We start from the raw sequence: 15978 nt of genomic DNA on the forward strand, positions 1-15978 counted from the left end.
GGGTAAGAAGGGAGTGTAAGATAGAGCTGTCCAGGGTAAGAAGGGAGTGTAAGATAGAGCTGTCCAGGGTAAGAAGGGAGTGTAAGATAGAGCTGTCCAGGGTAAGAAGGGAGTGTAAGATAGAGCTGTCCAGGGTAAGAAGGGAGTGTAAGATAGAGCTGTCCAGGGTAAGAAGGGAGTGTAAGATAGAGCTGTCCAGGGTAAGAAGGGAGTGTAAGATAGAGCTGTCCAGGGTAAGAAGGGAGTGTAAGATAGAGCTGTCCAGGGTAAGAAGGGAGTGTAAGATAGAGCTGTCCAGGGTAAGAAGGGAGTGTAAGATAGAGCTGTCCAGGGTAAGAAGGGAGTGTAAGATAGAGCTGTCCAGGGTAAGAAGGGAGTGTAAGATAGAGCTGTCCAGGGTAAGAAGGGAGTGTAAGATAGAGCTGTCCAGGGTAAGAAGGGAGTGTAAGATAGAGCTGTCCAGGGTAAGAAGGGAGTGTAAGATAGAGCTGTCCAGGGTAAGAAGGGAGTGTAAGATAGAGCTGTCCAGGGTAAGAAGGGAGTGTAAGATAGAGCTGTGCAGGGTAAGAAGGGAGTGTAAGATAGAGCTGTCCAGGGTAAGAAGGGAGTGTAAGATAGAGCTGTCCAGGGTAAGAAGGGGTGTAAGATAGAGCTGTCCAGGGTAAGAAAGGGGTGTAAGATAGAGCTGTCCAGGGTTAGAAGGGAGTGTAAAATAGAGCTGTCCAGGGTAAGAAGGGGTGTAAGATAGAGCTGTCCAGGTAAGAAGGGAGTGTAAGATAGAGCTGTCCAGGTAAGAAGGGAGGGTAAGATAGAGCTGTCCAGGTAAGATGGGAGGGTAAGATAGGGCTGTCCAGGGTTAGAAGGGAGTGTAAAATAGAGCTGTCCAGGTTAAGAAAGGGGTGTAAGATAGAGCTGTCCAGGGTTAGAAGGGAGTGTAAAATAGAGCTGTCCAGGGTAAGAAAGGGGTGTAAGATAGAGCTGTCCAGGGTTAGAAGGGAGTGTAAAATAGAGCTGTCCAGGGTAAGAAGGGGTGTAAGATAGAGCTGTCCAGGTAAGAAGGGAGTGTAAGATAGAGCTGTCCAGGTAAGAAGGGAGGGTAAGATAGAGCTGTCCAGGTAAGATGGGAGGGTAAGATAGGGCTGTCCAGGGTTAGAAGGGAGTGTAAAATAGAGCTGTCCAGGTTAAGAAAGGGGTGTAAGATAGAGCTGTCCAGGGTTAGAAGGGAGTGTAAAATAGAGCTGTCCAGGGTAAGAAGGGGTGTAAGATAGAGCTGTCCAGGTAAGAAGGGAGTGTAATATAGAGCTGTGCAGGGTAAGAAGGGAGGGTAAGATAGAGCTGTCCAGGGTAAGAAGGAGTGTAAGATAGAGCTGTCCAGAGTAAGAAGGGGTGTAAGATAGAGCTGTCCAGGGTAAGAAGGAAGTGTAAGATAGAGCGGTCCAAGGTAAGAAGGGAGTGTAAGAAAGTTTAATTTCTACTGTTTCCCTGACCTGACATCACAATTGCTCAACGATGATGTGATGTCACGAATTTGGAAAAGTCTTATGCTGCAATGCAGAAAACGCAACGTGATGAAGTTAAAAGCTTTTACGAAATATTTACCTTACATGTAAGAAAGATAAAATTGATTTTTCTGCACAAACTCCGTTTGCATTTATGGGGTATGCTTAATCTCGCAGACAGATTCGTTTTCATCTAAAAAGCTAAGGGTAAAAGTTGATATTTTCAAAATGGTAACCAATCCAAACACATTTTTATGGTTTCTGAGCTTATTCTGGTAGTAGGAATGAGAGAAAAATACTCTTTCATGCCCAAATCTGTAGGGTAGGGAAATTCCACTTTCAGGGTTTTCAAATTTGGCAAAACCCCTTTTGTGGGATCTTAACATTTTTGAGGAAGATTTATTAGTAGCCAAACACTTGTAATGCCTTGAGTTGAAAACTCTTCATCCTTGGTTTAAGATCCCCCTATCACATCCCATTGGATGAATGGTTCTATTAATCTTGCATAGGGAGCAACAGATGTTTCATTTTTTTCATTCAAAACTGTCATAAAATGGATCATGAACCTGTGTAGTGAAGTTCAATCTGACGGGGAGATACATACATGTGACGTCCTTTTTTCCACCTCTGGGACTTCAATTTCTTTTGTAGCAATATAAGCTTTGTGGTTTATTTTCCTGAAATATAAACAGTAGCAGATATATACTGTACAGATAGTTATTTGAGGTGATGGAAAGTTGAACCAGAATTAGAGGTACATATAATTGTACTTGTGGTAATGAAATGATGTAAAAGGTTTGGATATACATTTAGGTAGGTTTACCTGCCTTAAGTAATGCTACCTAACTTACGTAACCCTTTCTAACTTTGGTGACCCTACCTAACTTAGGTAACCCTTTCTAACTTTGGTGACCCTACCTAACTTAGGTAACCCTTTCTAACTTTGGTGACCCTACCTAACTTAGGTAACCCTTTCTAACTTTGGTGACCCTACCTAACTTAGGTAACCCTTTCTAACTTTGGTGACCCTACCTAACTTAGGTAACCCTTTCTAACTTTGGTGACCCTACCTAACTTAGGTAACCCTTTCTAACTTTGGTGACCCTACCTAACTTAGGTAACCCTTTCTAACTTTGGTGACCCTACCTAACTTAGGTAACCCTTTCTAACTTTGGTGACCCTACCTAACTTAGGTAACCCTTTCTAACTTTGGTGACCCTACCTTACTGAGGTAACCCTTTCTAACTTTGGTGACCCTACCTAACTTAGGTAACCCTTTCTAACTTTGGTGACCCTACCTTACTGAGGTAACCCTTTCTAACTTTGGTAACCCTACCTAACTTAGGTAACCCTTTCTAACTTTGGTAACCCAACCTAACTTAGGTAATCCAACCTAACTTTGGTGACCCTACCTAACTTACGTAACCCTTTCTAACTTTGGTGACCCTACCTAACTTAGTTAACCCTTTCTAACTTTGATGACCCTACCTAACTTAGGTTACCTTTTCTAAAACTTTGGTGACCCTACCTTACTGAGGTAACCCTTTCTAACTCTGGTGACCCTACCTAACTTAGGTAACCCTTTCTAACTTTGGGGACCCTACCTAACTTAGGTAACCCTTTCTAACTTTGGTGACCCTACCTAACTTAGTTAACCCTTTCTAACTTTGATGACCCTACCTAACTTAGGTTACCTTTTCTAAAACTTTGGTGACCCTTCCTTACTGAGGTAACCCTTTATAACTTTGGTAACCCTACCTAACTTAGGTAACCCAATCTAACTTTGGTGACCCTACCTAACTTAGGTAAACCTTTCTAACTTTGGTGACCCTACCTTACTGAGGTAACCCTTTCTAACTCTGGTGACCCTACCTAACTTAGGTAACCCTTTCTACCTTTGGTGACCCTACCTAACTTAGGTAACCCTTTCTAACTTTGATGACCCTACCTAACTTAGGTAACCCTTTCCAACTTTGGTGACCCTTCCTAACTTAGGTAACCCTTTCTAACTTTGGTGACCCTACCTTACTGAGGTAACCCTTTATAACTTTGGTAACCCTACCTAGCTTAGGTAACCCTTTCTAACTTTGGTAACCCTACCTAACTTAGGTAACCCAATCTAACTTTGGTGACCCTACCTAACTTAGGTAACCCTTTCTAACTTTGGTGACCCTACCTAACTTAGTTAACCCTTTCTAACTTTGATGACCCTACCTAACTTAGGTTACCTTTTCTAAAACTTTGGTGACCCTACCTTACTGAGGTAACCCTTTATAACTTTGGTAACCCTACCTAACTTAGGTAACCCTTTCTAACTTTGGTAACCCTACCTTACTGAGGTAACCCTTTCTAGTTTTGGTAACCCTACCTAACTTAGGTTTCTAACTTTGGTAACCCTACCTAACTTAGGTAACCCTTTCTAACTTTGGTGACCCTACCTAACTTAGGTAACCCTTTCTAACTTTGATGACCCTACCTAACTAAGGTAACCTTTTCTAAAACTTGGGTGACCCTACCTTACTGAGGTAACCCTTTCTAACTTTGGTAACCCTACCTAACTTAGGTAACCCTTTCTAACTTTGGTAACCCTACTTTACTGAGGTAACCCTTTCTAGTTTTGGTAACCCTACCTAACTTAGTTTTCTAACTTTGGCAACCCTACCTAACTGAGGTAACCCTTTCTAATTTTGGTAACCCTACCTTACCGAGGAAACCCTTTCTAACTTAGGTAACCGTATCTAACTTAGGTAACCCTTTCTAACTTTGGTAACCCTACCTTACTGAGGTAACCCTTTCTAGTTTTGGTAACCCTACCTAACTAAGGTAACCCTTTCTAATTTTGGTAACCCTACTTAACTGAGGTAACCCTTTCTAACTTTGGTAACCTACTTAAATCTGTTAAACCTAACTAAGGTCGCCCAATCTAACTCAGGTATATCCTACTGAACTTGGTTGCATTACAAAATTCAACCCTGATAGACTTTTGTAACCTTACCTGACTTTGATGTTCCAACTTGAATTCAGTATCAGGCTTTGGTAACATAATCTGATTTTAATAGCCCTACCTTACTTTAGTAACCCAATTTCACTTTGTTAAACCTACCCTGCTTAAGTGATCTGCCTTGGCTTCAGTAACTCTATGGTGAGATTACCCTGCTTTAGTGATCTGACTTGGCTTCAGTAACTCTAGTTGACTTTGGTGAGATTACCCTGCATTAGTAATTGACTTTGGTAAGATTACCCTGCTTTAGTGATCTGACTTGGCTTCATTAACTCTAGTTGACTTTGGTAAGATTACCCTGCTTTAGTGATTAACATTGGGGAGATGACCCTGCTTTAGTAATTGACTTTGGTAAGATTACCCTGCTTTAGTGATTAACACTGGGGAGATGACCCTGCTTTAGTAATTGACTTTGGTAAGATTACCCTGCTTTAGTAATTGACTTTGGTAAGATTACCCTGCTTTAGTAATTGACTTTGGTAAGATTACCCTGCTTTAGTAATTGACTTTGGTAAGATTACCCTGCTTTAGTGATAAACATTGGGGAGATGACCCTGCTTTAGTAATTGACTTTGGTAAGATTACCCTGCTTTAGTAATTGACTTTGGTAAGATTACCCTGCTTTAGTGATTGACTTTGGTAAGATTACCCTGCTTTAGTAATTGACTTTGGTAAGATTACCCTGCTTTAGTGATTGACTTTGGTAAGATTACCCTGCTTTAGTAATTGACTTTGGTAAGATTACCCTGCTTTAGTGATTGACTTTGGTAAGATTACCCTGCTTTAGTGATTAACATTGGGGAGATGACCCTGCTTTAGTAATTGACTTTGGTAAGATTACCCTGCTTTAGTGATCTGACTTGGCCTCAGTAACCCTAATTGCCATAAACTTACTTGCATTTCACGCCAAGCAGGACAAGGACTATCAATAGGAGAAGAGCCCCTACAACAGCCCCAATGATAATACCCATGGAACCATCACCTTCCCCTGTCAACAGAAAACAAATGAACTTATTCATGTCAGGAAACAAAACAAAACAAAACATACATATCTAGTGCCATTCACATACTTGGAAAAACCCCATTTAGTTTTAAATGTGGTTGATTTAAAGCTACTGCAGCAGTTACCTCACGATCAGTTTTTGAGAATGAGCCAATACTCTTAAAGGCATTACATTTCTCTTTCTCTATCAGCCTGTTTGCCCAAGGATCAATAGTGGCAGATATAATTTTGATTTGTTGTTCAAATTCATTCTGAGAGTTGTAATCACATAATAAACCAGAAAACGTCAGTAAGACATGGGTGTCCCCTTGCCCCAGCAGTTGGTAAGCTGTTGACAGTAGATTTGTTGACAAAACCTTTAAAAAGCAACAGTGACCTTGGCATTAACCTTGGTACCCTGAAAAACAAACTCATCTGAGGTATTCACATACTTGACCTTTGTATATAAACTTTGATGATTTCTTTTAAGAAATGAAGTAAGCAGAGCCATGGAGGCATAAATAGATACAAACAAGATACATTAACTATCCTTACCTGAAACTGAGGCCGCCATATTACCAGCTGATCCAACCACCATTTTGGAGGGAGTGCTCTTTGGTCCGTCTCCCCCGGGAAACACCCCGTGGACAGTACAGTTGTAGGGTCCAGGCATCAATGAGTTAACAGAGAACTGCATCATGTTGTCACTGGCAGTAATAATTACAGCTGGAAAAAAATCAACTTGAATGTCTTATATGTAATGTTTTAAATACAATGTAGCTCTGTTCAGCAGAAAACAAGAAGGTGAGAAATATGAGATGATTGCGTTTTGTAGGTTTGCCTAACGTTCTAATCCATTGTAACTTTGGTCAGTCTGACCTGTGTCACCACATAAAGCATACTATCGACATCCATCTGACCCTTGGAGTGCTTGATAGTAAATCAACATTTACTACCCTTTCTGTATCATTACCATATGTGAGTCTGGTGGCTAATTGTTGACATAGCCAATCTGATTGTGTAAGTTTTAGTTTTGGCATCAAGGGTGGTCTGATGTATGATCATTAAGCTTCAATTCACTTCTGCATAATGTAATACTATTGGATATGGCATGTGATGTCAGATAAAGGTTGACCAGGTCATGGTCTATGCACAGCTAGAAGTATCACACATGTAAAAACAATGAATTCTATTCTGTTGAAAGGTGATCCTTTTGAATAACAAGAAAAGCTTAAATTTTCATACTGAGTAATTAAACAAATATCACAAACTACAAGCCATTCGGATTGGTATGTCTCGCCTGTGCCCCGCTTTGACCATCAATGCACATGTCAAGTTTGTTTGGTCTAGCACTTATAGTTTCTCTCTAACGCAAAAACTTAATGTTGATGGAGATGCTGACAAAGTTAATGGACCATGAAAGGTAGGCCGTATCCAAGCAACGCACAGTATAACCACTACGACAGATAAACCAGTTCGTGTTAAACCGTACCTACTCCTTATCACACAAAGGAGACAATCCACAAAGAGGTTGATAAGATGCTTACAATGGATGTGATTGGACCATCTAACTCTGATTACTCAGCACCAGTGGTACGCATTAAGAACCGTGATGGAACATGTAGATTCTATATAGACTATCGTCAATTGAATAAAGTTACGGTGTTCGACGCTGAGCCTATGCCATCTAGATCTGCTGAAGATCTGTTTGTGAAACTGACAGGGTGCAACTATTTTTTGACTTGAGCAAGGGGTACTGGCAAGCCCCTATGGACAACGAGGCAAAACGTAAAAGTGCCTTCAGCACTCCGTTTGGACTCTTCCAGTTCAAAGTAATGAGCTTCGGACTAATGAACGCCCCAGCAACCTTCAGTCGGCTAATGCGGAAACTCTTGGACGGAGTGGAGGATTTGGACAACTTTTTAGATGACATTCTCATTTTTGATGCATCTTGGGAGAACCACCTAGAGACACCACGTTCTTTGTTTGAGCCCCTAAAGAGGGTCAACTTGACAGTGCGACCGCCAAAGTGCTTCTTTGGTTTTGCTAGTGTGGAGTGTCTAGGACACATTGTGGGCAATGATCTTATCCGACCAACTCCTGAAAAGATTGAAGCGTAAAAGGCTCCTCAGCACACCACAAAGAAACAGGTACGCTCGTTTATGGTGCTGGTGAACTACTACAGGAAGTTTATACCAAGCTTCGCTACTACTGCTGTTCCCATAACGGATCACACAAGAAAGGACTCCCAAATAAACTGGTTTGGACAGAAACCCAGGACCATGCATTTACAATGCTAAAGAAACTGCTGACATCAGATCCGATACTGCGTCTTCCTAATTTGGAGGAGAAATTTATATCTTTGTTGTTGATTCTACCTCCATCATGCGGTATTCACTACTCGAATTCGTGACATAACACTTATACTTTCAGTGAAACTAACTTAAACACAGAAACTTAATGTTGACGCCGCAGCTGCCGGAAAAGCAACACCTGAGTCTGGCTTCAGCTACTTCGTGGCGGCAAGACAAAAATGAATCTATAAGACCACTGCAGAGTTATCTAGATAGACCTAATTACCTGTACAATTGTGTTTACTACAGTAGGTAACCTGGTAGGACACAGCAGGGCTATGATCTGGGGAACTAGTCTCATATGGTCCCCAGGTCATGTTGAAGCCACTGGGTTCAGTGAGGGTTGTTTCTACGTCTGGAGGGGCATCTGTAGGAACTGCAAGAAATAATACATGATAAAACATGATTTACAAAGCATCATTGCAAGACAATTGTTTATTTTCTAATACATTGTACTTGGATATTAGTCATAACCTGGAACCGCCGCTTCTTGGATTGATTCCTGGGTTATGTGAATTCTGGATAAAGGAATAATGAAGTAGATTATGGACAGTTGATTATTTCAAAAGAAATTCTGGAAAAAATATCATTGTGCTGTGTTGGACAATGTAGTGCCATGGATACACATGTAAAACAGAAGAGTTCCAAAACTATTAATGTGTATGTATACTGATCTACTATGTAGCCTTTTCCTCAAATTCAGTAAATACATGTGAACGCTCTACCAAAAGGATAAAAGCAATGACTTGCTTAAAACCGTGATTGCTCAATTTTAATAACTTTGCTTGTAAACTCTTTAACTTTTGTTACATTTTTTATTCATACAAACTAAGTGAATGCTATCCCTGATAATTTACAATAAACAATTTGCATTCAGACATTCGCTGCTTGGAATATTCAACTACCATGTACATAAGTGAAAGTTGTGCTAAACTATAGAACAAGAGGCCAGATGGGCCTGTATTGTACACCTGTTATTCAATGCAGTCCCCTGCAAACTTGAGAGCAAGAAAGCCACTAATTGTCTACAGGTTTAATCCTATTATGCCTTATGGTTCTATGTTGGAACATTTCTCTGAATTTATTTATGCTACATTTAAGATGGTCAATTAACAAACCTGACAGCCTTTAGCAGCATACTTGAGGCCAAATATCATGACTATTTTTGTTATTCATACCAGGGTCAGTTCGTGATTTTTTTTAGCCCATTTGACCTCTGAGACCTTGAGAGTGTGTATACAAGCTAAATAACATCAAGGTTTCAAAAAATATTGCATGCTCAGAGTTCAGTTTTTTAAGTATTTAAACATGAAAAATCATTGTATTGAAGAGACATATCTTGTCATGTTGGAATTTTTTGAGTTCTTAAATATAAGTGTGAAAGAATATATGTTTCCCCTGAGTCTAGGAACTACAAACAAAATCCCATTGTACACAATAAGAAAACAAAACAGTTTATACCTCCATATTTAAGGAAGGGTATGGATGTCCCCCACACAATTCCACTGCTGACCAATAGACCCTTGTTGGTCTGTACTTCCACCGACATCCCAAATCTGTAGTCACGGAATGACCCCTCCAAATTCACCTCCAATTCCTTTATTGATTTCCGCACCACCTTATCCTGTAGCTCCCCCTGGTGACCATGTAAGTATGATAATTAAAGGATTCAGTCTTTTTTTGTGAAAAACAAGTTAAATTCTTGAGAAAATATGGAAGAGATATATTCACTGTGTGTTAACGACACCAGATATTGCTACCAGGCAGGCGGTTGATCACATGAAGTGGGCTTCCGCTGCAGGGTAGATTTTTTTTATCATTTCCTTTCTTCAGAGGCTTGTATATGTTCTTGGGGCTTTTTGGATCAATTCCTCATATTTTTAGCATGGCTTACACCACAGAGAAAATTCCTATATGGGTCAATATTTCTTCTAGACTTGAAAACATGCCGCCTGGTATCAGCGAAAACTCACGAGTGATACTTATCACGTGTCTGAATTAATATTTGTAGTGGGACAAGAATGTCCGGAAGTTTATTTTTAAATCAAAAATGTGAATGTATATTTATTTATTAATATATATGTATGACGAATACTGATACTTGATCAAATATTTTGAACAGTATGTACATTATTTAAAGGTGATTCTAGACGCCCATGCACATTGTATGGATATATATATATGTTTATGTCATGAAATTTTGGAAAATGTATAAAAAGAAAAATCACTACCTATAACTAATTAATATGTATATGCATTAATTACATTTATCGTATTTATGAACTCGTTGTTATGAGAAATGTGCTGACATAATTTCATAGCATTGTACAGCGACTTGCAATTTGCATGATGCCGTACAGTAATCTAAAAACAAACATTCAAGTTGCCGTACAGTTCGACGATTTTTTTTTGACGATATTTCATTTAAGGTCATAGGAGTGTATTGATAAACGGAAATAGGAAGTGCATCCCTAGTTGAAAATCCAATGTAGGGAGACAGTACCACAATTTCCGCATATTCTGATGTTTAATATTAAACTGATAAATATTGCATGTTTATTATTGACAGAACAGTGTGTTCTCTCAATATTAAAGTATTTCAAAGCAATCCAGGCATTAATTCAGTTGTTTTTTATCAATGAGTCACATGTGTCCATTTTTCTGTACTTCAGGAACCCGGCTATCTATTTAACTACTGTGAAGTTTTTCAAGAAAGATAACTCTTTACATGCAATTACTATATGTACATGGTTTTATTATAAAATGTCAATTTTTAAACGTTTATAGATAATTAATTTTACACAATTTCAGCATTTATTAAATTGATATACATTAATTCAATACTAATCTATGTCAGTATCATTTTTATTGACATTATTTTGCCTAAAATTGTGTCTTTCATTTTTTTTTCAAAACTCACTCCTTTTTACATAAATTTTCATTTCAAATCCTTTAAATTCTGACAACCTATATTTTTTTTGTGGCAGAAATTTTTCTTTACTTTAACGCTATACAGGTATAACTACAAAATTGGAAGAAATTCTACTGAGAAATGGTGACACAATCCTATTACCTTAATACAATGCTTTCACCGACACAATGAATGTGTGTAGTGTAGATACATCTTTATTATAAGCTGTAGGCAGTAAAATATGTGGAGGGAAGTACTACAAATTCAGACACTTGATTGATAGTTATCACTCAATTTTTCACCGATACCAGACGACATGTTTGTAAGTCTGGAAGAAATATTGACCCATATATGAACATTTTCTATGGTTTTAGCAAACGCTGAAAATGTGAGGTATTGATCCAAAAAGCCTCGAGCACATGAAAGCCTCTGAAGTAAGGAAAATATAGAAAAAACTCACCTTCAACTGCAGTCCACCTTGTGTGATCACCACCTGCCTGGTAGCAATATCCGGTGTCATTAACACATAGTGATAGTCCCTTTTTTATGCAAACTCTTTTGATATCGACATATCTGAAGATTCCCTTTTAACTTTTCTTTACAGTTCAATAACCACTTTATGATGAACAAGAAATAGCTATATAAGCTTGTTTGTATGCTTTACTGTAGTTCAAACAAACAGACTGTCAAATATTTACAGATTGACATAATAGTGGTCAAAGTTAGTCAGTACATTACCTTACAGAGGTCAGTGAGGTTTTTACGACGACACCACACAATGCTGTAGTTAGTTATAGATCTGACGGTTGGTGCGTAAGACTGTTTTTGGTCTAGCCACATTATTCTTACGTACGTCTCGTTCAAAGCTTCCACCTTGAAGTTGTCAATGTGTTTCACGACAGGCCCTGTAAAGAATTGTTTTTATTTATTTATTTATTTATTTATTTGAAGGTCCCCATTTCTTTTCTTCCATTCAATCACCTAATATCTTCTACTGCAATGCACTAACAAATCCTTCTATACCGCCAATATTCTACTGGTCAAATGGTGGCAGTGTAACAGAGATTAACTGAAATTATCTCCCCTTCCCTTCTATATGATCCAAGACTATTGATATAAGGCAAATTACATGTACACATCACACTTACTAACATCACACTTACATCACACTTACTAACATCACACTTACTTTGAACTACAGGTAGAACATCACACTTACTTTGGATTACAGGTAGAACATCACATTTACTTTGGATTACAGGCAGAACACCACACTTACTGGGATTACAGGTAGAACATCAAGCTTACTGGGATTACAGGTAGAACATCACACTTACTTTGGATTACAGGTAGAAGAAAAAGCTGTGAGGAATCATTGAGCGAGTACCCCTTCACATTTTTCAGGGCCAGCTCCACACGGTATTTACAGGTTGTACAAAGCTCGTTAATGATTAAAAAGTTCTGCTGTGTACTGGCATGTTTAATGGTGGAGAATAGTGTTGGGACTACCATGATCTGTGTTCCATTCTCCAGGAGGTAGCTAGTGGCATTATACAGTTTAATACGTCCGTATTGAACCATTTCAGGAATGTTCTGTTGAGGGAAAACAGAAAGCTTACAAATGATCAAATTGAGATCTGTAGTCAACATAGCAAATACTGTTACAGGGGCAAAGACAATGAAGCTATCAAACAGCTAGATGTATCACCTGTCTAGACACAGGGCCATTAGTGTTTATTGTATCACCTGTCTAGACTCGGGGCCGTTAGTGTTTATTGTATCACCTGTCTAGACTCGGGGCCGGGGCCGTTAGTGTTTATTGTATCACCTGTCTAGACTCAGGGCCGTTAGTGTTTATTGTATCACGTGTCTAGACTCGGGGACGTTAGTGTTTATTGTATCACCTGTCTAGACTCGGGGCCGTTGGTGTTTATTGTATCACCTGTCTAGACTCGGGGCTGTTAGTGTTTATTGTATCACCTGTCTAGATTCAGGGACGTTAGTGTTTATTGTATCACCTGTCTAGACTCAGGGCCGTTCGTGTTTATTGTATCACCTGTCTAGACTCGGGGTCGTTAGTGTTTATTGTATCACCTGTCTAGACTTGGGGCCGTTAGTGTTTATTGTATCACCTGTCTAGACTCAGGGCCGTTAGTGTTTATCGTGTTCCAAACAGTTGGACCGGTTAGACCAGATTTGTTCGTTTATGAAATAGGGACGGACCTAGTGATTTTGTATTGTATTCTGGTGAGCCTTGAGAAAGACTTTGAAGGCCTGCATGAATACTTGCAGGTCATCAGGTTTTATCCCTGAAACATAACATCTTAAAATATAGACAAACCACTTGGTCCGCATTATCAAACAAGCCGAAGACATAACCGGTTTCATTCAGGAAATCTGGCCAAAAAGTAGACATGTTATTTTTTCTGTATCTTTGTCACTCAATGTATTACTGATCAATCTTGATTGCCTGACACTTGTTTACATGACATAACTAATGATGGTGTGTTATTGCAATACTGTTTTCTCTATAAGTACCTTCCAGTACAGAATGATGGTGTGTTATTGTGATACTGTTTTCTTTATAAGTACCTTCCAGTATAGAATGATGGTGTGTTATTGCGATACTGTTTTCTCTATAAGTACCTTCCAGAACAGAATGATGCTGTGTTATTGCAATACTGTTTTCTCTATAAGGACCTTCCAGTACAGAATGATGGTGTGTTAGTGCAATACTGTTTTCTCTATAAGTACCTTCCAGAACAGAATGATGCTGTGTTATTGCAATACTGTTTTCTCTATAAGGACCTTCCAGTACAGAATGATGGTGTGTTATTGTGATACTGTTTTCTTTATAAGTACCTTCCAGTTTAGAATGATGGTGTGTTATTGCGATACTGTTTTCTCTATAAGTACCTTCCAGTACAGAATGATGGTGTGTTATTGCGATACTGTTTTTTCTATAAGTACCTTCCAGTACAGAATGATGCTGTGTTATTGCAATACTGTTTTCTCTATAAGTACCTTCCAGTATAGAATGATGGTGTGTTATTGCAATACTGTTTTCTCTATAAGTACCTTCCAGTACAGAATGATGGTGTGTTATTGCAATACTGTTTTCTCTATAAGTACCTTCCAGTACAGAATGATGGTGTGTTATTGCGATACTGTTTTCTCTATTAAGTACCTTCCAGTACAGAATGATGCTGGTGTCGTTAATGCTCTCATAGAATCCTGGCTGCATCTTCGGGTTATAGAGTGGAACTGAAAATAGAAAAGAAATGGCTTGTCAAAGAAAATGACATTTTAGACAACAGAATGATCAGCATAATTATACTACTTTACAAGTGTTTTTTAACGGTTATATGTGCACTGAAAAGCTGTAACATACACTGTCGATGAAAACAAAGTATTGTGAGCAGTCAAAGATTCCCCACTTCCAGGAAATCTTCTATATTTACACGAAAGAGTGAATGAAGGGCCATAACTCTGTAAACAATAGAGCATAAGACCCTATTTTTAGTAGGCGACACACTGCTATACCAAATGGTTCGATTATAGATATACACCAAATAATTTCATTTCTTGAAATTTGAATCATTTTTTCCCTTCTCATAATTTTAATTATAATAGATATTCATTTTTCAACAGTACCTCTGTGTGAATTGTTTCCCCAAAATAAACAAGAAAGCATTACACACAATTACATACACACACCACTATTTTTCCATACACAATTACATATATTTGTTTGCTATATTTACATAACATATTTTGATGTATTTTCTATAAGAGAATGAACCCTTGACCAGTATATGTCCTACCCTTGGGCTGTGTCCTGAACCTTGTGTTGACTTGATTGCTGCAGAATCCCGACACACTGTTGTTGAAGTAAGGCTTAGCAACAACACTGACATTGTACTCTGTGTACGGAACAAGGTGAAACAGTGTCACACTTCTGGATTTACTTTCCACATTCTGCAGAAAAAACAGACAATTTTATGTTGAAGAGTGTCAAAATAAGGTTAGTTTCACAAAAGCCTGTTAAAAAGTTTGTAAGTCTAAAAGTATAGGTAAATCAGAATGAACAAGACCTGGGTAAGGATTTTACACAAGAGGCAGAGCTTCCAGAAAATAGCTCGATCAAACACTTTGCACAGGTGCCTAGGAATTTTTTAAACAATTTCATCCAATGTTGATTTTATTTGTATTTGATCATGTGCTCGATATAAATAGTGAAATGAGGAAACTTCCACCAAACTTTCACCTTTCAATGGTAAAATCCACTGCAAAGTGTAAATTTCATCCTTCACATGTAATGAGGATGAACAATGTGCTGTGTACAATTATTCACTGTCATGATAAATTGGCTTCATTATGGAAAGCAAAAACAAGAGGCCCATGCAGGGGAATTTCACTTGGAATTTCATTTTCAATTTAAAATCTGCTGAGTATCATACCAGTTTATCAAAGGAGTACACAAAATTTAAGTTGCAAGAAGAACTACATGTAAATCTGTTTGGGTGGGTAAGACACCAAGAAAATGAGTTTCCATGTTATGTCCCAAGGAGTTAGTCTCCAGGGGTTGGTCTGGACCTTCGGGCATATCCTGGTAACATGTTTTCTTTTCTTCATAAGGTAGGGGATAAAACATCCCAATCATTATGGAAGGTGAAGGATTTTATTGACTTACCTCTATTTCCCCTATAAGGACACACCTCTCTGCCCACTGGGGAGCCACACACTGTTTACATAAACCTGAGACCGACTTACAAAAGGTGCTCTTGACCAAATTTGCTTAAAACCCCTTCAATGAATTAGAAGGAGAAGAACTTTAAATGTTAAGCTCTATTTCTCCTATTGGGCCCAATCTATTGCCCCAAGGGGGCCACACTCTCCATTTATACAAAATTTAGTCCCCTTTGCCTATAAGAGATCTATAACAAATGGTGATAATCCCTTTCTTCACACAGAAAGAACAACCTTTTAAAAGATTTATCTCTATTTCACCTATTGGGTCCTGTCCCTCTAGTCTCAGGGGAGGGTCACATATTCCGTTTAAAAATGTATTAAAAATTGAATCCCCTTTTCCCAAAGATGCTCTAGTACAAGTTTGGTTAAAATCCCTTCATGGTACAATGGGAGGATTTTATATTTTTTCACTATTTCCCCTATTGGGCCCCACATGTGCCCTTCTGCCCAACAGAGGGGCCATAGCCTCAGTTTATACA

The 15978-nt window shown here is 38.7% G+C and overlaps 1 protein-coding gene across 2 annotated transcripts in view; it reads right to left on the bottom strand.

The window, feature by feature from the left end:
* The window catches only part of LOC110461989, a 48980-nt gene that overhangs the window by 11812 nt on the left and 21190 nt on the right, over positions 1-15978 (bottom strand). For both annotated transcript variants that reach the window (XM_021515749.1, XM_021515748.1), the window contains 9 exons: positions 14572-14725; positions 13935-14011; positions 12085-12340; positions 11486-11652; positions 9298-9472; positions 8063-8212; positions 6038-6208; positions 5395-5488; positions 2104-2176 (listed from right to left, as the gene is read on the bottom strand). In XM_021515749.1, the coding sequence (XP_021371424.1) occupies positions 2104-2176; positions 5395-5488; positions 6038-6208; positions 8063-8212; positions 9298-9472; positions 11486-11652; positions 12085-12340; positions 13935-14011; positions 14572-14725 (1317 nt within the window). The remainder of the gene's footprint in view (positions 1-2103; positions 2177-5394; positions 5489-6037; positions 6209-8062; positions 8213-9297; positions 9473-11485; positions 11653-12084; positions 12341-13934; positions 14012-14571; positions 14726-15978) is intronic.

The sequence above is a fragment of the Mizuhopecten yessoensis genome, unplaced genomic scaffold (assembly GCF_002113885.1).
Source record: "Mizuhopecten yessoensis strain PY_sf001 unplaced genomic scaffold, ASM211388v2 scaffold10715, whole genome shotgun sequence".
Lineage (NCBI taxonomy): Eukaryota > Metazoa > Mollusca > Bivalvia > Pectinida > Pectinidae > Mizuhopecten > Mizuhopecten yessoensis.